The 22,863-nt window shown below is 42.5% G+C and overlaps 1 protein-coding gene across 2 annotated transcripts in view; it reads left to right on the top strand.

Moving 5' to 3' along the window:
• Positions 1-22,863, top strand: part of POLDIP2 (DNA polymerase delta interacting protein 2) — a 30,321-nt gene that overhangs the window by 3,128 nt on the left and 4,330 nt on the right. Inside the window, exons 2-10 of one of the 2 annotated variants that reach the window (XM_082244278.1) lie at positions 6,413-6,494; positions 9,415-9,512; positions 12,006-12,102; positions 15,892-15,967; positions 16,522-16,629; positions 16,709-16,845; positions 18,583-18,609; positions 18,955-19,080; positions 21,918-21,997. In XM_082244278.1, coding sequence (XP_082100404.1) covers positions 6,413-6,494; positions 9,415-9,512; positions 12,006-12,102; positions 15,892-15,967; positions 16,522-16,629; positions 16,709-16,845; positions 18,583-18,609; positions 18,955-19,080; positions 21,918-21,997 — 831 coding nt within the window. The remainder of the gene's footprint in view (positions 1-6,412; positions 6,495-9,414; positions 9,513-12,005; positions 12,103-15,891; positions 15,968-16,521; positions 16,630-16,708; positions 16,846-18,582; positions 18,610-18,954; positions 19,081-21,917; positions 21,998-22,863) is intronic. The other variant, XM_082244279.1, reaches the window with a different exon arrangement.

Raw genomic sequence — 22,863 nt, 5'->3', positions numbered from 1 at the left:
TCATAGTGAATTGTCCACAGGGATCTGCTCATAGTGAATTGTCCACAGGGATCTGCTCATAGTGAATTGTCCACAGGGATCTGCTCATAGTGAATTGTCCACAGGGATCTGCTCATAGTGAATTGTCCACAGGGATCTGCTCATAGTGAATTATCCACAGGGATCTGCTCATAGTGAATTGTCCACAGGGATCTGCTCATAGTGAATTGTCCACAGGGATCTGCTCATAGTGAATTGTCCACAGGGATCTGCTCATAGTGAACTGTCCACAGGGATCTTCTCATAGTGAACCGTCCATAGGGATCTGTCCACAGGGATCTGCTCATAGTGAACTGTCCACAGGGACCTGTCTATAGGGATCTGCTCATAGGGACCTGTCTGTAGGGATCTGCTCATAGGGACCTGTCTATAGGGATCTGCTCATAGTGATTTGTCTATAGTGATCTGCTCATAAGGACCTGTCTATAGGGATCTGCTGGCCTCTCCTGTACTGTGCATGCTTGAGCGCCACTTCCCAAACACATTTAGTTTGCCAAATCAACATGTAGTTTAGAAAGTAGTTTTCACACAGGCCTTGTTTACATGGGCCTACTATATTGTATGACTTGAAGCAGAAGAAAATGACCGCACTCCGATGTAAATCAAAAATTGGAGTAAAATTTATTCCACATCAAAACAAATGGGCAAACTGGAACAACACACTGTGGATGCAGGACACAAAGGCAGGACCAATTGGTTGGCAATGAGTAAGCGACATCTCTAAGTCGTGAAACGCGTCTGCCTTTGTGTCCTGCATCCACAGTGTGTTGTTCCAGTTTGCCCATTTGTTTTGATGTGGAATAAATTTTACTCCAATTTTTGATTTACATCGGAGTGCGGTCATTTTCTTCTGCTTCAAGTGATTCTGGATCAACGGATCCGACCAGCACCTGACACCCAGCCCACCTGGAGCGGTCTTTTTCTCCCTTGGATTTCAGCCTACTATATTGTATGCCAATGGAGGGCCGGCTATACCTACATGGGTGTTCGTTGTATCCCAGTGGAGGCAATCCCATTCATGTCAACTGGGACGCAGCCAGACGTCTGTACAGATCATCACTGAGTCCCAATATGATAGCCGTGTAGGTGCGTGTCCCCAAATACAGACAGTTTGGTGACCCACACATAGATGTCATCCTGGACACAGCGGCTATATCCGTGCAGCTGCTGCACCCTCTTATAGGTGACCCCGGCCCTGTATGGGCTCATGGTATAGTTCATTCTGTGAGATTAAAGCTTTATTTTCATACATTTTGGCTTTTCTGTGTTGTTGATCTTCTCTGGGCTCTTTCAACCACTTTGTCAGGGTGGATTTGATTTAATAAACTAGTAAAAAAAGGCTTGATTTAACCACTTCTGGACTGGAAGATTTTCCCCCCTTAATGACCAGGTCATTTTTTGCGATTCGGCACTGCGTTATTTTAACGGACAATTGCTTGGTCGTGCAACGCTTTACCCAAGAAAATTTGATGTCCTCCCCCCCCCCCCCCCCCCCACAAATAGAGCTTTCCTTTGGTGGTATTTGATCACCTCCACGGTTTTTCAATTTTTTGCGCTGTAAACAAAGAAAAGGAGCAATTCTGAAAAAAATGTTTTCAATTTCTGCTCTATAACATTCCCAATTAAAAGGCCAATTTTAGGCCAATTTGTATTCTGCTATATATTTTTGGTAGAAAAAAATCCCAGTAAGCGTATTTTGATTGGTTTGCGCAAAAGTTATTGCGTCTACAAACAAGGGGAGAGGTTTATGTCATTTTTATTATTATACATTTTTTTTACTAGTGATAGCGGCAATCAGTGATTTTTTTGTTATGGGGCTGCGACATTGCGGCAGACAGATCGGACCCCTAACTGACATTTTTGACACTTTTGGGGTACCAGTGACATTACTGCAGTAATCGGTGCTATAAATATGCACTGTTACTGTAATGACACTGGCAGGGAAGGGGTTAACCCAGGGGTGATCAAAGGGTTAAATGTGATCATAGGGGGTGTTTTCTAACTGTGGGGTGATGGGCTTGTGAAATCAACAGGAGGAATAAATAGGAGGAACACAGGAGCTCTGTGCTGATACCTGGGAGAACAACTGTCTGCTGTGTTTACGACAGCAGACCGCCGTTCTCTCCTCACGGGGAGTGATCGCGGATGCCCAGCGGCAGTCACGGCTGCTGGCCCCGTGGATTGGCTTCCCCCCTGAAGAGTGGGCGCGTGCCCCCAGGATCGCTCCCACGGACTGCCGTACAGGTACAGCGATTCACGGGAAGCTGTCGCCGTTTACCTGCGGCGGCTGGTCGGCAAGTGGTTAAAGCAGAGTTCCAGCCTTTTCTGTGTTTACAAAATGTGAAGCTGCTGACTTTTAATAAACACACGCTCACCCGTCCCAGGATCCAGCAATGCGGCTTGCCGAAGCCTCGATTCCCCTCCCTCTCCTCTCAGCGTCACCGGCATCACTAGTGTGGGTACCTGGCTATGACAGCTTGCGTCGTGCTGTGCGTCCTGAATGGCTGGGCAATCTTCTGGGGCTTCTGGCGTGTCCCAGAAGATTGAAGGGAGGAGGAGAGGCAAACGGCAGCAGCTCCTCCTCTGACTCGCTGTTGACTCACCGACAGTCCTATTCACTTTAATGGGACAGCTGGTGATGCGGCAGTGACACAAGGTGAGGGACGTGGCGGGAGCAGGTGAGTGGATGCCCGCTGACAGGCGCTGCCATGATGGATCTGAAATGACAGGTGCACTTTAAATGTAAGGACTCTTGCTGGTAGTTAGTGTGAAATTGTGTGAATGCATCAATGCAGTACATGTTATCTAAGCTTGGATTCATTGAATGAGTTTACCAAAAATGTATATTCTTAATATTTAAAATGTATATTCTTCAATATTTCCAGTACATATATGCAGACTATGGATATGCGACAAAACTAAGCTCCATTTCGTGTTGAAAAAAACTAAATTAGTTTTCTATTTATGATACATTAATATCTTTAGATAGATTTTTACTTTAAAAACATTTTATCAAAATAAATTTGATTTGGCACTGCAAAGAATCACATGCAATTTGAACAGGAATGCGCCATGCAGTACGATCCCTGTCCAAATCGCATGCGGTTTTCCACACCGCTCCTGTGTGAGCCCAGGTTTTGATTTCAGCCTGGGTTCACACAGGAGCGGTGGGGGAAACTGCATGCAAATGGGACAAGAATTGCACTGCATTCTCGCATGCAATTATTTGCAGTGCGATTTGAGCCCATTCATTTTGTATCGACTCAAATCGCACCGCCAAGGTATCAGTATTTGTACTTGCTGGTAAAAAATGTTATCAGTGCAACCCTTATTAGATATTGTGGCTACATCAGTTTTCTTTTTTAAGGGCACATTCACATAGGGAGCAGATGTCTCCCGTAGAGGACCATCTTTTCCTGGCACGGAGATGCACAGCTGTTGGCGTGCATCCCTGTGCTGGTGTCCTATAGATTTCTATTGGGGGACAGCCACTATGTCCTAAAATAATATATGGGTGCAGTTCCCCAAACGCACAATATGTGTTCAAGGACCCGCACCTACCCACATGTTACATTAGCAGCAGCATGTCCCAATAGAAATTAGTGGCATGGGGATGCATTCCTGTCCTGGTAAAAGACGGTGATGCATGGAAGACTCGTATCTGCACCCCATGTGAATGGTGCTTAAAGCGGTTGTAAACCCGAAAATGAAAAAAAAAAACCCTGCAAGACAAAGCCATAATGAGCTAGTATGCATCGCATACTAGCTCATTATGCATTACTTACCTTAGAACTAAGCCCCGACGCAGACCCCCGGACATCGCTGCCGGCGCCGCCATGATCCGGAAGCGTCTCTTCCGGGTTCGGCGGCTCTGGCGCTGTGATTGGCCGGAGCTGCGATGACGTCACTCCCGCGCATGCGCGCGGGAGTGATTTTCCGGCAAAATGCCGGCTAGGAAAACTGAAGGTCCCCCCGGACCTTCAGAGCCCATGCGCCGCTCGCGTGAGCGGCTGCATGCACTGCAAATATCACCTAAACCGTGCCGGTTTAGGAGATATTAATTATACCTACAGGTAAGCCTTATTATAGGCTTACCTGTAGGTAAAAGTGTCAAAAAGCAGGATACTACCGCTTTAAGGCTTTTTACCCTGCGTTTTCTCTTGGTGATCTGGCTAGTAACGCAAATCCTGTATTAGAGTGCCCCCACTCTGGATGAATGAGCACAGGGGTCACCTTTGGACAACAGCATTGTCAGTCTGGGGGAGGGGAGTGTTAGATGTACTGGCAGATTTACACTAAAGCCCCGTACACACGTACCGATGGTCGGCTTACAAATGTTCCTCTTTTCTCCCCGGGATGTCGGTGTCTGCTGAAAAGTGCAAAGACAGCACAAGGACAGCACAAGAATTTTGTCCGCCGACTGCAGAAGTGATGTCATGTAATGGTTAACTTTCCCTGTGTTTTCTATTTTCTGAGCATGCCCAGTCTTGCAAATCTGCGGTCTGTCGGCCGAATTGTGTACTGACAGGCGAACAATCGTCCGTTCTGGTGTCGGCATACAAATATTTTCATGTTTGCACGAAAGACTTTTGTCCGCGGATTGTGCGCAGACATCTGTCGGAGGCACCATACTAACACGCGTACAATCGGCAGATCCTTCGTCCACCGACGTTTGTATGCCGACGATCGGTACGTGTGTACGGGCCTTTAGGCTCCATTCACACCTAGGCAGTTGGAATCATGGGCGGAATCGCTGCAATTCCAGAATCGCAGAAAAATGTGTTATGTGATTGCAATGCCATTACTAGCAGGAAGATTTTTGCCAGGCAATACATTTGCGTCAAAATCGCAACACAAGCTTTTTTTTTTTTTTATAAATCTGCAAAGATTTTAAACAAACTTCTATCACGTTGTCATTATGGGGTTTTGTTTGTAGAATTTTGAGGAAAAAAAATGAATTTAATCCATTTTGGAATAAGGCTGTAACAACATGTGGGAAAAGCGAAATGTTGTGAATAATTTCCGGATGCACTGTATAGAATTCCATGTTGCAAGTATGTGGGCCATGACTGGTGATGTTTGTGCGTGTGCTGAATGATAGGTAACTAGCCAGTACTATGTAAGGCTGGCCATACACTATACAATTTTCTTGTTCAACTTTCCTTTAGATTTACCAAAACCATGTAATATAGGGTCAAACCTAAACACTTTCAATTTGTATGCAGTCAGGCAGGCCCTTGCACTACATAGTTTAAGGTAAATCTAAAGGAAATTGAATAAGAAAATTGTATAGTGTATGGCCAGCCTAAGGATTATGACATGCCTGTGTAAGTCAGATGAGGAAAGAGCACATTCGTGGTCCTAGCCCAATAAATAACTTACGAGCAGGCAGGCTATTTACTGCAGAAAATACATGCAATGTCTCATCTGCAATAAAATAAACACACCGGCCTGCCCGGTGTTCTGTAGAGGTACGCTGAACTGCGCATGTACAGCTGAGTTTACATTTTTGCCTCAGAGCTGGGATGATTAAACTACTGCGCATGCACGGAAGTCATGTCATCCTATGCCGGTTAATCAAGATGGCGTTAGACAAGCACCAGGAGTGACTTAGGGAGAAGATGTTGGGCCTGGGAGGGAGCGCACAGATGTGCAAACTGTTGGAGCAGAGGTTAATATGTGGACTTTAGTTTCACCCTAATTTACAAGCAGTGCTACAGTAAGCCCTCATTCACACGGTACAATTTGTCATGCCATTCAGTTCCAAATCGTGTGACAAGTCGCACCCAATTGCTGGCAATGGAACGGTTCAAAGTGCTGTGACTCAGAAAAAAGTTACTGCACTATTTGTTTCCGATTTTATTGCGACTTGCAAAGACTTCTGTTAAATGAAGTTACAAGCGGCAATGAAATCGGAGGTGCAAACCGCAGTGATCTGGGGCTGTAAGATCGCGCTAAAGTAGTGCGATTTCAAAGCCGCACCGGTGTGAATCAGGGCTTAGACCTGAAGCAGGATTAAATCCACCAATTTATTTAAGCAGTAGCAGTAACATTCAAGGCATGCTTCTGGTAAAACCTGTCAGGGTTGCCAGTGTGCTTACAGTTTATCAGCTCTCAAGTAATGATATAGTTTATAGCAGATCACATGTGCAGCACCATGGCAACTGCTGATAGTGGGTAAGATGGCACCTTTCTCAGCTGTAAGGAACTGGAGAATTGAATTCCACTTTAAGCCTCAAATATTGCCTGTTCCTTAAAATAATTTGTAGCATTTTGAACTTCCTACGTTTGTAGTCTGCAAGCATTGTTATGCTAGACTTGCTTTTTTCAGTTTTAAATGTGGTTTTGAACTATAATTCTTTTTTTATTCCAGGAATAGACCAGAGGGTAAAGTTTTGGAGACAGTAGGGGTCTTTGAAGTGCCAAAGCACCAGGGGAAATATGAAACAGGCCAGGTAAGAAATTTGAACTATGTCCACATCAGATACGGCATTAAAGCTGAACTTAGATATTATTTAACTCTATTCGCTGTTGGCCCATTCAAATCTGTCCACTAGTTTCTAAGCAGCACGATCAGAAAGGTTTCCCCAATCGCTAGCAAGGAGTCTGTTTTTATTATTGAGCAGGGACTACTCTGAAGACCAGTGCTGCCATTAAAAAACAAAGCAAAAATCCCAGCCTGTGGTTCTGTGTGCCTAGCAGGGGCTGCTTTTACACATACACAGCCAATGGATCACACAGTGCTGAGTGATCTTTACTCTATGGATGAACAGTCAGTGCAGTCAGGCTGTGTTGGTTCTGTGTGCCTAGCAGAGGCTGCTTTTACACAGCCCAGCCAATGGATCACACAGTGCTGAGTGATCTTTACTCTATAGATGACCAGTCAGTGCAGTCAGGCTGTGTTGGTTCTGTGTGCCTAGCATGGGCTGCTTTTACACATGCCCAGCCCAGCCAATGGATCACACAGTGCTGAGTGATCTTTGTTTTATGGATGACCAGTCAGTGCAGTCAGGCTGTGTCCTACACTGCACCAGTCTGATATTGCTGATCATTTAGAAAATGGAAAGCTCACACAGTGTTGCTGCCACTGATAGACCCACAGTGCTGCAGCTCTGAGTAATCTGTTATTAATATGAATGATTGATCAGCACTGCTTGTTCATTCATATTGGTAAAAGATCACTCAGAGCTATGGCTTTGTGTAATCCATCCGTGGCTGCTTTTATTTCAGACAGGGCATGGGTAGATAATTTACACTGCGCTGCAGTTCTGAGTGATCTTTTAATATAAATGAACAGGCAGTGCTGATTGTTCATTTATATTAAAAGTGACATCACTCAACTTGAGAGGGAGCAGGGTTCTGTGTTGGCTGTACTGCCCTCTGAGGAATAGCCACAACTTGGGTGCATTTTGGGGACAACAGAAAAGGACCAAGTACTATATATACTTGGTCCCCTGGGGAGTTAAAATTAATGATCGTTCATCTTTAAATCATTAAAAAATGAATAACCTGCTCAGCAGCACTCCATGCTGGAAAAAAGGGGATGAAATGGTCTGAGCCAGGTGAGTCCAATGCTTTGCACAAGGCTGTCACCCAACAGTGAACCTGCGTACAGGACAAAAGGGAGCAAAATATATGTCAGTGCACTGGTAATCCAATCACAAAATGAGGGTAGGCTTCTTTATTGCTGTGGTATTATTTTACAGTAGTAATAAAAATTGCAGGATAATTTAGGAATGCACCAGTGCAGGTGCCGATACCAAGCATTTGCGCGAGTATCTTAACTCGTCCAAATGCTCCCAATACTGAAACCGATACTTTGTGGTGGGATATGCATTAGTACAAAATGAATGAGCGCAAATCTCACTGCAAAGAATCGCATGTGATTTGAACAGGAATGCAGTGGCATTCCTATCTGAATCGCTTCTTTGTGTGAATAGAAAGGGAAAAGTGCCATCTAGTGGGCAGTAAAATGTTAGAAAACTCAGTACATATCTGACCACCACATGCAAAAATAATCTACATAGGTGTCCTGGTCCGCTGATGATGGCAAATCATGGCCTCCGAAGGAGATGTATAGGCGGTCCGCCTCCAAGCTCACATAACTTCCACCCTATACCCACGGTGCCCCGAAACTTCTCTTGCAGCCCAGATTTTGCTATCATCGGCAGATCGGGACACCTATGTAGATTATTTTGCATGTAGCCAGATATGTAATGTGAGTTCTAAAATTTTTTTTTTTAACTGCCCACTAGATAGCGCTTTTCCCTACCTACACACGCACACACGCAGTGGGGAAAATCACATAATTTCAGACAGGAATCGCACTGCATTCCTATTGAAATAGAATGCGTTTTTTTTTTTTTTTGCAGCGCGATTTGGTTTTTCTTTTTATTGAAGCAAATCTTATTGCAAAGTATTGGTACTTGGTATCGGCGAGTACTTGACCAAAAGTATCTGTACTCATACTCGCCAATAAAAAAAACGTATTGGTGCCACCCTAGTATAATGTATGGATCACAAGCCTGGCTTTAGCAAACGAATCTTTTTCTTTTACAAGTAAAAGAGTTAATGTATGTATTTAAACTGAATATGTTACCCCTTTCCCGAAGTTTAAGAATGTCTAAACAGGAAAGAAAGTTATTGCAGCTTACCAGTCCTTGGATGTGGTTGGATGCATTTGTTTTTCCATGCTTTTATCTCCTTTTATTATTGCTGATCTTGTCAGCAATATTTTCAGTGCTATGGTGGCTTGCTCACTCTATCCATGGAGGAGCATTATCCACCTAGACGGCTTTCTTCATCTGGATTACAATCGCTTTTTGCTGTCCTCGTCTGTTACATAGAGAGGAGTTTTGTACTTAACAGAAGATAGCTATTAACATTAAGATTCCTGCATGAAAAGTTTAAAGAACACTGGAATTCTTGCACGATCAGGTATTTGGTACTTGCGGAATGTGCTTGGCCTGAATAAAGCAAACGAATACAGCCAACACATCAAGGGTTGGTAACCTGCAGTATCGCGTTTTTGTCCTCGGGTATAGATATAATTAGCATAAAAAATAGTGGCGGAATTGGTGCAAAAAAATCCAGAGATAGAAGAAAACAATTGCATCACCTTCCTGCTATTTTAAATCTAATTTTAAAATGGCACAAAATATGGAAGACATTTTCAATGGAGAAAAACATACATTTTTATAGATTAGCAAAGTTATCTCCAATATAGAATTATTTTTACCTTTTAGTTTAAATATGACAAAAATCTAGTATACCCAAAGCAGATGCAAATAGGTGAAGTTTTGTCATTTTGTGTTTATTTAAGGTTAATGACTAAACTACTTTGTACTCATAAGTTTTTCAACATGTTTGTTGCAGCTTTTCCTTCATAGTGTCTTTGGATACAGAGGCATCGTTTTGTTCCCATGGCAAGCAAGACTTTACGATCGAGATGTTGCTTCTCCTGTCTCAGAAAAGTTAGTTTGGTAAAAACTATCTTGCTTATCTGGACCATATGTCCTGTGACGTTTGCTAAAGTTTGGTTCTTCTGGAAGATGGTGCCTCTTAACAATCCGCTATTTAAATATTTTGATCGTTGATCATTATTTGTTATTTTCCCCACACGTACCTACTTCACTCACATCCCAACCACCTCTAAATATGCTCCCCTTGTAAATGAGACATAGACACATTGCTCATTGTACAGGAAATTGACTGTGCAGGTAGGTTTTAAAAACTTGCTTAGCTTTGTGACTTTTTTTAAATGAGTTTTATTGTCATACCTGTAGGCCATTTAGGCCACCTGGAAGCCTAGCTGACAAACTCCCACATCGTGCCGTGTTGCTAGGGTGTGAAAAACATTGATTTTTCACTCCTGCAGTATTGGCAGTGAGTGTTTCAACAGTTTTCATATCTTAGTAACAAGACGCAGGATGTGGGGATCTGCTAACAAAGCTTTTCAGCTAGGGGTCTAAATATTCAGAGGTATGACAATAACATTAATAAGATGTTTACAAAGCTGCACAAATTTTGTGAATTATAACAGATACAATCTGATATGAGGACCTACAAATACCAACATGCAATCATGAAGAGCTCCATTCAGATTCAATGTTAGGAGCTCCAAATATAGTAAGGCACATAGGCAGTGCATTGTCAGAGCAATGTAGATTAAAAGAGAAAAAAATACCATACAGAAAAGGAAGACTTAGCCCTGGTTCACACTGATGCGACGCGGGAAACTCCCAATATTCGCTGCCTTTCCCCGCATCACACTGCATAGGAATCGCACAGCATCAATGCAATCTGCTGCGGGTGTGAATGTTAGAATAACACCCCAAAACACATTGCAAAACGCAGTGCGATTGCCAGAATCATATCGCATAGGTGTGAAAACCAATACAATGCGATTCAGGCGTGGGGGGAAAAAAAAGGGTTCTGCACCATTTTGGTGTGGATGTGATGCGATTTGAGCAGGGTGGATAAAAATTGATTAATTTAAAAAAAAAGAAAATCAAAACAAATGTGATTTTTTTTTTTTTTTAAATCAATAATATAATCAATAATTATTAATTTTTTTAATTTTATCAAATGTATTTTAAGAAATTTTTACTCCAAAAGCATTTTATCTAAAGATAGTTATTCTATTTAAGATAAATTAACAATTTAGTTTATTCAGCATGAAATAGAGCTTAGTTATGTAGCATGAGGCTGTATATTCTGCAATATTTACATTTTTGGTAAACTTATTCTCCAGCGGGTCAGCTACAGGACAGGGATAAGAGCCCATTCACGTTAGCGCGTCTTGTCAGGCGACTTGTCAGCAGTCCATTAAGTAGTACAGGACCCGTTCTAATAGGAGCGACACAAGTCGCTCCGACTTAGAAAAAGGGTCCTGTACTACTTTGGGGCGACCTGGGAGCGACTTGCATAGACTTCCATTATGTGAAGTTGTGGCGCACCGCGACTTCACAGGTCGCCCCCAAAGTTGTGTCGCCTCAATGTGAATGGGCTCTAAAAGTGGCTCTTTAAATTGTGAATTAAATCGTCTTGATTTAAATCAAATCCGCCCTGGCTCAAATCACGCCGCACAGGAATGTGGTGCGCATCACATGCAGTGTCCCGCACAAGTGTAAATCTTTACTTTTTTGATAGATTTAGCATAGACATTCAGTCAACAGGTAATGTGGGCCCAATCTGTGCTTGTGGATAAACGTTTGGCTGTTCCTATGGTTAGAACTTCCCCCAAACAGATTATTTTGGAATTCCTCACAGGCTTCTAGGACCCCATAGCACAAGCCCAGGCTTATAATCAGAGTCTTTTGTGTGAGGTTGATTTGGGTCCTAATATTGACAAGACCTGGAAAGAGGTTTTAACCAACCATGTTTTGTCACTGAGAAACTAACCAATAAGCTTTCCCGTAAGTTTATACTTCAACATACTAATTTGACACCAATTCAGTTAGCAAAATGTAAACCGACTTATAACTGTTATGCCCTAAGTGTCAAGGGACCCCTGTCTGCTTTTCATACCTGCTCTGATTTTGCTCACAAATGCTGGCTTAATGGAAGCAAATATATTTTGTTGGTCTAAATAAAAATCCGTATATATCTCGATAGGGTTATGCTGCCACCCTTAGATGATCGGACACTAGCAAATACAGTAAGTCCCCTTCCATGCATAAGCCCTACCCGTTAGGCTAAGCTTTAGTATTTGTAGTAAGCCATAGACTACAGAGACAGAGGGATAAGATCCTGTTTTCTTAGACTACATTACAAGACAAGGATTTTACAGGTCAACCAAAAATCAGATTTTTTTCTTTATGGTACATCCCAGAACAGAGGATATCTTCTTCTCCATTACAATAGGGATGTTACAAAGAACTGAATATGAGGGGAGGGCAACATGGCAATCCTAATGTATACGTTCCTCTTAGTTCATATAAAAAGTAGTTATTTTGCATTGGCAGGGCAGAGACTTCAGCAACTCATGGATCAAAAGAGGTCAAGGGCAAAACTCATACCTACTATCAAGTACTAATCGATGCCAGAGACTGTCCCCATATAGTAAGTATGATTTACAGAATTATATTGGGAAAAACAAAACCTAATTCTAAGGGCGAATTGCAGTTCTATTTTCATTACATTTTACTATATGCGGGGCTTCAAAGATGTGGATCTCAAGCCCAGATCATGCCACCCCTGTGGTCTGGATTTCCTTTCATTTTTCCTTAGTTTACCTTGTAGCTGTTAGTTACAGCTCCTGTCCTAGACATGGGTTTCTTATCAAGGTTTTTGCTTAGGGAGTAACTCCACTTTTGTTGAGAGAGAAAAACATTTCCCTCTGGGTGATATATGTACATTGCAAGTATTATAACAACCTTTGTTGGAGATTCCTATCTTTTGCTATTCTGAAGAAATCCCTGTGTGTTCCTCTGTGCTGAGTGGGTCTAATGGGAGTGGTTTCATAATTAGTCAGCTGTGCAGCTGCAGGGCTCTAATGAGGAATTCTGCTGGGCCTGCATCCCTTAGATGTGTTCCTATTGGGAGTATCTCTCCAAAAATTACATTTTTGTTGCAGGGGATGCCAGAAATCTGACTTGTATCTTAGGCAGACTTCTGGGAAAATTGGTGAGCCAATCACACAAGCAGGAAATGTTTCTGGGGTGGGGTCAGTATACATTCTGTGTACAGAACAGCTCCAGGTAGCCATATTGTACTGCATATTCAGAAAATTACAGCAGCTGCAGATTGGAAAGGAAAGGTTATTTTTAATAACATTAAATTACAATAGGACTTGTGTCGCAATTGTATAGACTATATTGTTTTTTTCTTTTTTTGCTATTTTTTTCCCCCACGACAGTGGAGTTTCCTTTTAACTCCACTTTTGTGGGACAAAGAATAGCAAATATATATTACATATACAATTGCTAGCTACACAAACCATATTTTACTTAAATGTTATTAAAAATTACCTTTCCTTATCGATTGGCAGCGCTGTGGTTTTCTGTAAAATGCAATGCAATATGGCAACCTGGTGGCCTTGAACTTCCCCAGAAATGTAATTTCCGGCTTTCCATTGGTTCACTGGTTTTCCCAGAAACCTGCATTAAGTTACAAGTCAGATTTTAAGCATCCTCTAGTCCAGGGATTCCCAAACTACGGCCCTCCAGCTGTTGCAGAACTACACATCCCATGAGGCATTTTAATGCCCCGTACACACGTGCAGATCGTCAGCCGAACGATCGGCCGTCTTTTGTCCCCGGGCTGTTGTCTGTTGAAAAGTGCAAAAGACTGCACAAGAATTTTGTCCGCCGACTACAGCCGACTGCAGAAGTGATGTCATGTGATGGTTAACTTTCCTTGTGTTTTTTCTTTTCTGAGCATGCCCAGTCTTGCAAATCTGCTGTCTGTCGGCCGAATTCTGTATTGACTGGCGAACAATCGGCCGATCTGGTGTCGGCATACAAAAATTTTAATGCTTGCACGACAGATTCTTTTTGGCCGAAAGTGCGCTGTCGGAAGCGTCATACTAACAAGCCGAAAATCGGCCGATCGGTCGTGGCCGACAATCTACACGTGTGTACGAGGCATAAAACTCTGACATTCACAGACATGACTAGGCATAATGGGAATTGTAGTTCCTCAACAATTGCAGGGCCATAGTTTGGGAATCCCTGCTAGTCTACAACATACATTTCTTTCTTGTTGAGGTACCACCAAAGGGTTAAACACTTCTATATGATTGCTGACCCTGCAGGTGCATCAGCTGATTAACGATGAAAAAGTCACTCCCATTCGGATACATTTTGTACATTCACATAACAAAACAAACAGCTTGTTTGTTGAAACAATTAGGAATCTGCAACAAAGTTTGTTCTTTGCAATGTTCTTTGAGCACCCAGAGGGGATTTCTTTTTTTTCTCAAAAAAGGGTTACTCTTTAAGGATATTGCACCGTTCACCTCTTACAGAAACGATGAAACCCGAACAGGCTCTGTAAAACCTGTTAACAGTCTTTGCTGGCACGTTACAATGCAGGTGGAGATAAATCATATTTTTTGTAAAAAAAATGAAAAAATAAAGAAATAATGGAGTAATAGGTGGTTGATTTTGGGGGGTGGGTAGTAGAAAAGTGATTGAGCTTTGGTTTTATACCCCCATTAAGCTTCAAAAGGTAGTGGACGAGGGTGTTCATATGACAGCTAAAATTATCCACCTACACAGGAGAACAGATGATTGGCAAGTTATCAAATGAGAGTGGCAAGTTATCAGTAATCGAGCTGTTAGCAGGAAAAGTTGAAAATTTAGAGCAAGACCATATATTTGGAGATTAATTGGTTGGGGAACCTGAGAAAAGAAACCAAAAGTGTTGTGTGGCATCTCAGTGTTTGAATGTGCAAGGTCATGTCGATCTGCATTTAAAAATGTAATGACTTTACCAGATATTTTAATAACAAAACTGTACTATTGGGTTTTAACCACTTGCCTACATGTAGGGCACTTTCACCCCCTTCCTGCCCAGGCCAATTTTCAGCTTTCAGCGCTACCACATTTTGAATGACAATTGCGCGGTCATGCTCCACTGTACCCACATTAAATTGTTATAATTTTTTTCACACAAATAGAACTTTCTTTTGGTGGTAGTTAATCACCTCTAGGTTTTTTATTTCTTACAAAAGAAAAAAGACAGATAATTTTGAAAAAAAAAAAGTTTTCTTATTTTCTGTGAGTAAATTTTGAAAATAAATAAATGTTTCTCCTTCACTGATGGGCACTGATGAGGCGGCACTGACGTGGCACTGATGCTGGGCAGTAACTGGCACTTTATTTACATTTTGTGTAATCAGTGCCCTGATTACTTGTTTTTGTCTCCCCTGTGAGGAAGAGCCGCTGATCGGCTCTCCTTGCCTCACACACTGACAGTGTGAGACGAGGAGAGCCGAATAACGGCACTTCCTCATTTACATGTGACCGGCTGTGATTGGACACAGCCAATCACATGGATAAAGAGTCATGTCATTGACTCTTTACCGAGATCGGGATTGCGCCGGGTCCTAGCAACACAGCGCAGTCACGATCGCCGCTCCGCGCGCCCCCTGTTCTGGTGCGCCTCCATATGACGGCGTCCCAGGATAATAGCTACACCACTCTGCCGTCATTTGAAGGTGGGCGGGTAGTAAGTGGTTAATGTATAGCCAAACAAAAAAAGTGGGCTTTCTCATTTTTGATTGCAATACCATGTAGAAGCAGAGCTAGATGAACAAGGAGAACCTTTCAAGTTTAGTTACACTACTTTAAGATTGTATTGAGAATAGTGATGATTTATTTATTTTTTGGTACGCTTTTAGGTAGAGCTTTTATTTGTGGTGTTTAATTGATCTGTGTGTTTTAGCCCCCATTCACACTGGGGCGACGCTACTTCGCACCGCGACCTCCGAGGTTGCGGTGCGAGCAGCGCGCCGCGACCTCGGAGCGGCCGCCACGGACTTCGTAACATTGAAGTCTATGGCGGTCGCCTCCTGGTCGCCCCAAAGAAGCTCCGGACCCTTTTTCTGAGTCGGAGCGACTTGTGTCGCTCCTATCAGAACGGGTCCGCAGCTTCCCTATGGGAGGCGACCTGTGAGGCGACCAGGTTGCCTCACAGGTCGCCCCAGTGTGAACGGGGGCTTAATGTAATTGTTATGAACTTATATGTCCTCACTTTGTACAGTGCTGTGGTAGAATTTGCTATATAAGATAACTGTTTTACTTCTGGGTGTCATGGGTTACTGCACAGTATTGCTCTTTGCACAATAGTTGGTAAGCCCTGGTGTGGTATAGGAATCAAATAACCTGATTTCTGTTTTCCTGTTAGTCACAGAGGTCACAGACAGAAGCAGTGACGTTTCTTGCGAATCATGATGATAGCAGAGCTTTGTATGCAATTCCTGGTAAGTGAGTCGTCTTCTTCTTCGGTATTTTTTGGCAATTGGTTATAATTAGATGTCCTAATGACTAAGGCTCCTTTCACACCTGAGCGTATAGTTTTCAGGCGTTTTTTGGGGCTTTTAACAGGTGTTTTTTTTTTTTTTTTTTCTGGCTTTTTTCAGGGGTTTATTTTTCTGGCGTTTTCTTCAGGCTTTTTTTTTTTTCTGGCTTTTTTCAGGCGTTTTTTGCAGGTGTTTTGGAGGAAGGCCTTGACATCTAACAAGAACGCTTGTAATCAGCCAAAAAAGAAGCTCATGTACTTTTCTGAGCTTCAGGCATTTTTCTTCTGGAGACAAAATGCTCACATGTGAACAGGGGCCATTGAAATGAATTGGATTTTGCTTGTTGGGCGTTTTGAGACTTCAGAGATGAGCGTTTTACGAGCTGAAATACGCTCAGGTGTGAACAGGGCCTAAATGAAACAAGGTTTTGGTAACAATATTAAAATTGCTTTTATATGTTTGTCACTTAGCGTAATTATCAATGTATTTATTTCCTATGTTCTATTTACATAAAGGATTAGATTATGTAAGCCATGAAGACATACTTCCATACAACTCTACTGATCAAGTACCCATACAGCATGAACTGTTTGAGAGATTCCTGAGTTTTGATCAAACCAAAGGTAAAAAGCACACTTTCTCCTTATGCAGGGTAAAATTAAATTAGTTATATCTGAGTTTAAGACAGTTTCACTCTTGCAGTGCCACCATTTGTAGCACGGGAAACATTGCGTGCTTGGCAGGAAAAGAACCATCCGTGGCTGGAGCTCTCAGATGTACACAGGGAGACCACTGAGCAGATTCGGGTCACTGTGATCCCCTTCTACATGGGGATGAGGGTCTGTATTACGATTTTTAAATTGCTTTGGTGTGTTGGCTTTGCTTTAAAATGAATGCCTTTAAAAATACCAAATAATTGTGTTAGAAGCCTTGAATAGACGTTGCAATTCCTTGAACTATTAAGCTACTTCATAATTTTAGGCAAGTGAAGGTAATTCTCTACTTTCACTGCTGCACTTCAGATTAATGGAGTCAGAATGGTAACTTCTCTGAGGCTATATGCTGCAAGTATTTTGTGTTCAGAGATTTCTTTTCAGAAATGTGTTGACTGTAGTAAATTTATTTTACACTTGTGTGCTCTTGATGACACATTGTAACAGAATTTCCAACTAATAACTTTTATTTTTATTTTTTGAGAGTAAAGAAGGGTAAAGCTGAACTTCATTTTCATACGCTTTACATAGTTTGTTTGGGCCAGCTTGGTCCAAACAAACTATGTCCCTCACTAACGTGAGGCCGCTGGATGTGCGGTATAAAGTGTATGTGGCTGAGGCTACATACAGCATACTGCACTGTATTCCAGGTTTGAGTCGAGACTTCCAGTCTCATACCCGAAGCACAGAGTCTAGCACAGCAGCGCTCAGCCATTCAAAGAAAGTGATGTATTCTATCAGTGAATACCAACCTTCCTCTGATTGGCTAAGTCAAAGGTTGTGACATCAGTCCGTCTCCGACTCAGCCAATCGGAGGAAGCTTTGTGATCATTGATAGAATACATTGCTTCTCTGGCTGAGCGCTGCTGTGATAGACTGTACTGTGTTGTGGGTATGAGACTGGAAGTCTTGGCTTGAACCCGGAACACAGTGCGGTATGCTGTATGTAGCCGCAGCTACATACAGTTTATACTGCACATCCAGCTTCCTCATATGTTTGTAAGGGACGTAGTTTGGACAAAGCTGGCCAAAACAAACCATATAAAGTGTATGAAAAGATGGAGTTCCGCTTTAAAACCACTGTCAGGTTTTATTATTATTTGTATTATTGCTTGGGAGCTTCTTTCGTTTTATGTTGTGGTAGCAGTTGTCACTATGACGCCAGGTTTGGTTAGTTGTTTTGAGCAGAAGTTGGGGGAAATCGCTATATTAAGATGAGGGCACTTGCATTGGGGACTCTCCTTACTTTGGGAGATGTATGCTCCCTTCTAGTCATGTCTCCATGAGCTGCAATTTTCTATGTTTTTTTCACTATGTTTTTTTTCTTACATATCTGTGATTTTAAATTTGCCAATTGGTCTGCTTTAAAAAAAAAAAAAAAAAAAACAAACCCTGCAAGCTAAAGGCATTATTGTGCTAGTATGCACCACATACTAGCACATTGTTAAACACTTACCTTGAAACGAACCCCTTCAGTGGCGCGCTGTCACCTCTGCCGAGGCTTCCATCTTCACATGGTCTTCCTTCCGGGTTCGTGAGCTGGGGCCGCTTGAATGGCTGAGCCACGATGACATCACTCCCGCGGCACAGAGCTCTGAAGGAACAGCACGGGTATGCTGTTCCTTCAGAGCGCATGAGCCGGTGACATCACTGGCTGCTGCTCCCTACAATATCTGCTAAGCGGTTCACGTTTAGGAAATATTCATTTTACCTACAAACAAGCTTTATTATAAGCTTACCTGTAGGTATAAAAAAATGTTACTACCACTTTAATAAGAAATTATGCTTTAAGAATGTAATAAAAAAGTGTTTATGGTATGAACTGTGTGTAATCTAACATTTTCCTTCTCTGTTTTCCTATAGGAAGCCCAAAATTCGCATGTTTATTGGGTAATTATCTCTTTGGTTTCAGTTTAACCTTTCTAAAGTAAATGTTCCTTACCGTTGTAAGCCATTGGAGGGTATCCTTTTAATCTTCGATTTGTTACCAAGTTAATGGCCTGGAGTAAATGGGTAGTAGAGCCAAACTTTCACTGTTCTGGGTGTTCCATAACTAGGCATCTAAAGAAGAAAAAAGGCATTCCTAGCTCCCATTTTTTTCTATGCTTTCCATTAATTGACTTTTGTTCTGGGTATTTGTACTGATGATGGCGTTCACACATATAGTGTCGGGTATTGTTGATTCCATAGGATATATTTAGTATTACATTTTAATCCTTGCTTTACCCTCTATAGTGGCGTTACTGCATCCGCCTCGAGAATCTTGGAGCAGAAGTTGTTCAGCTAAGAGAACGTCACTGGCGGATTTTCAGTCTCTCCGGAACTCTAGAAACTGTGAGAGGTCGAGGTGTTGTTGGCAGGGTAAGTCCTGTGTCCAAGGTGGAGTGCAGTGGTTTTAATGCCCTATTCACACATGAGGATTTTCAGTTGTGCCTGTTATATTTTCCCAGTAAAATTTTGGTAATGCACTAGGTGTTTGTGCCTTCCCTTTTTGTTTTTTCTTTTTATAATTTTACATTTTGTCATCTATTCTGCTGTATTGCGTAGATGCAAGGCAAGTGCTTCAGCCTCATGGCTGTATGTGTGCAGTGTGACATCTTACAGGCACTAGAAATGTTTGTCTCCTCCTGTTAAGCGTAGGAAGCTCTGAGGTGGCAAAATAGGAATATGCAGATGGGCATCTTGGATGTCTACGGATGCAAGGTATTCCCCCTTTTCTCACAAGAAAAAAAACTGACATTGCGGATGCCAAACTAAACTTCGTTACTTGAGAGTACTCGTTTAGGGATTTTAGGTCCAGGGTAGAATAAAAGCGCCTGTGTGTTTTTTACTGTGAACAGGTTAAATAGAATCCTTTGAACCTGTCCTCCATAGGAACTGTAATGACTACTCCCTGGGACAAAAGTTGATTCGTGGCTTTCTCTGAATTTAACTCTTAAACAGATTCTGGTTGGTTTGAAAGAAGAAAGTGGAGTCGTTTTTGAACTTTTTTTTTTTTTACGCCCTTGTAACAACAAATCTTGGACCCCGAGATAGGCAAGATTTAACACGCCCATCCCACCCTCCTTGGAGTGCGGGCGCCCCCTCACTGGAAAGTAGCCATGGAGAATACCTGGTGGATTTTTTGTTCCAAGTCGTGTGCTGAAGGCTGAAGCTAGGGTTAAGCATTGAGTGTGCTCTGTATTTTAGGAGGTAGAAGCCCTTGAGGAACATAGGCATTTTAACCCCCAGAGATTACTCTATGCCTTTACATACTGGCCTTCCTACAATCAGGGCTGGACCAGAATGTGGCCTTAGGAAAAGGTTTTAACCTTGTAAATTTTCAAGGTATACTTGGGAGCAAACCACCCTTACAGCACCCTGTGCTTCCTTGAGACCTGATTATGGTTCTCTCTGCGCTGCAGAAACCACTGTTTGAACCCTTCAGGGAACTCCTTCAGGGAACTCCTCTTGGATAAACTCTCCTGCAAGGTAACTTTCTTGGTGTCTGTCAGAGCTGTCTCTAAGTTAGCGTGTCTCTCTTGTAAAGGAGCCTTTCCTCATCCTTCACAAAGACAAAATTGTCTTGTGCCCAAGATCCTCCTTTTCCCCTTAAGGGTGGTATCATCCCCCCACCTCAGAGCTATCCGAGTCTACCTCAAAACTACAGCTTTTATCAGGGACAGGGTCCCTTTTCATCCTACCCTCAGGACCTTGCAAGGGACATCCTATTGCAGATTAAGACTTCTAATCTCAAGAGCTTACACCCTAAAAGATAAAGCACCTCCTGCACTAATATGTGCTCTCTACCAGATCGGTAGGAGATTCCTAGGCATTTCATTACCAAACCTCTCTTTCCCAGCTTTGTAAAGCCGCTACCTGCTCTTCTAATTCATAACTTTTCCTTGTTCTACAAGATGGACTTCCAATTTATATGCAGCTTTTTGCAACAAGGTTCTTGCGGCAGCACTCTGAATTGTTGAGTCTGACACTTGTTGTTAGGCCTGTTGACAGTTCTTTTTGCCTTGTTGTTGTTCACCCTTTTTATTCATTGCTTGGGCATATCCCTGGGTCTGTGAATGTCAAGTCTGTGTCCTGTATTGTACGGTTTAAGATGAGGGGAATTTTGATTTGCCTGTAAATACCATATCTTTGAGTACAGTAGAGGACACAGGACACCCTCCCCTCTGTTCCTATGTTTTTTTGTATTGCTCACTACAGTGAGTCCACAGTGTGGCAGGGTTGTTGGGGGGGGGGGGGACCCATTGTCTTCAAAGCTTGGTCAGTGTCTGTCCAGTCACCTGAAGGTACCAGCCTATACGACAGGGTCTGTTACTATCCAGCCTGTACTGCACTCCAAGATACAAAATTTTACAGGTAAGTCAACATTCCTTTACTCTTTAATTTTCTCTCACTCCTCAATGATTGCTGGATTATACAGTTTGACATTATCAGAGGGCTGGGTCTTGGAATGGGTGAGATTGCTGGTGATAGCTTGCACCTTCATGAATTTGGTAGCTTCCTTGTATCTCTCTACACAGTATAGCAAAATAGATGAAAGAAAAGTCATAGGCAAAAGAGCAACCGCTGAATGTCTACTAGTGATGATATTGGTTTTTGCAGGTTTGAGGTTTTTTTTTTTTTTTAAGCCAATGGAAAGCTAACTACTAGGAAAAAAAAATCAGAAAACACACATGTTTATCACACTTTTTTAGGTACTCTTAGTGCCGGTTCACACTAATACGACTTGTCAGACGACTTGGTCAGCCTGGCAAGTCGTGCACCGTCGCGGTCATTGAGTAGTACAGGACCGGTTCTAATAGGAGTGACACAAGTCGCTCCGACTTAGAAAAAGGGTCCTGTACTACTTCGGGGCGACCTGGAGGCGACTTGCATTGACATTCATTTTATGAAGTCCGTGCAAGTCGCGCTGCACGCAACTTCACAGGTCGCCCCCTAAGTCGGAGTGTGAACCGGCACTTATTGAAGTCTGTTGGGTCAAAATCTCTTAAAGCTTGTAGCTCAGGGGAAACTCCTACTTTTTCAGGCTTCAAGCGACACTATGCTCTAGTGTAAAAAGGGGGCTTGGAGTAACGTTTTTGTACCTATCTGCTCATGAACATTCATAAAAACAATGCAGATATGTGTAACTTGTTTTAATATCATTGCTATTTCTGTGTGTTCTTTCTAATGTTGGGCTGTGTTTTGATGTCTTATAGGAGCCTGTTCTGTCTAAGGAGCAGCCAGCTTTTCAGTACAGTAGTCATGTGTCTCTACAGGCCTCCAGCGGCCATATGTGGTGAGTTATATTTTGTGCTAGTATATAAACAGAAATCTTACACGTGAATTGCTTTGTAAATGGAGACTCCTGTATAGACAACAAAAAAAGGGATAAAGCGCTATGCCTGAGCAGAATATAAAAACGCCAGTTCATCATAGGTGAAGATAAAAACAGTTTATTAAACAAGCCACTGAAGGTACGGGTCACCTGTGTACACATAATACTGGGCCAGCAAGAACAGTACAGCGTGTATGCGGGGAGAAATCTTATCTCTCACAAGCCGGTGGAGGATCCTGTATTCGGGACAAGCCCTATGGACGTCGAGTGCAGCCGCTCAGGGCCCCCCCCCCCCCCCCCCCCCCGGAAGACAGACCCACCAGTGTCTGCAGGGCTGCCGTGTAATCCACGAGTGAAGCCGTGCACGTTGCCCAGAAATGACGTCACAGGTCTGGCAGAACTAGACCCAGGTGGCAGCGGTGTGTGGGCAGCAGGGAGGGTGTAGCACTGGGCCAGTGTGGCGGGGACAGAAAAGAAGCCAGCTATAGTACTAAATGTTTCGGGGCCACGCCCCTTGGTTGGGTCAAAAAGCTGGCAATTGTGAATAGGGTAGGGATTTAAATGTGTGACGTGGGAAAAGGGGGGGAAGAGATGGACATCCATGCTGGCCCCTCCCCCATGAAGGTTATTACAACAAATGGAAAACGACTATTGCGAACAGTATATATTGGCTGATGGAAAGGGGAAAAAAAAAAAAAATAAATATATATAATATATATATATATATATATAATTTTTTTTTTTTTTCACACACAAAACTACTACCTAACATGATTAAAAAAAAATTAATGAATAAGAAATAAGTTATGAGAATTATAAAAATACAA

This window comes from Pelophylax lessonae, assembly GCF_965119305.1.
Source record: "Pelophylax lessonae genome assembly, chromosome: 2".
In the NCBI taxonomy this organism is placed as follows: domain Eukaryota; kingdom Metazoa; phylum Chordata; class Amphibia; order Anura; family Ranidae; genus Pelophylax; species Pelophylax lessonae.
The sequence above is the reverse complement of the archived record's forward strand: the minus strand, read 5'-3'. Positions and strand labels throughout refer to the sequence as shown.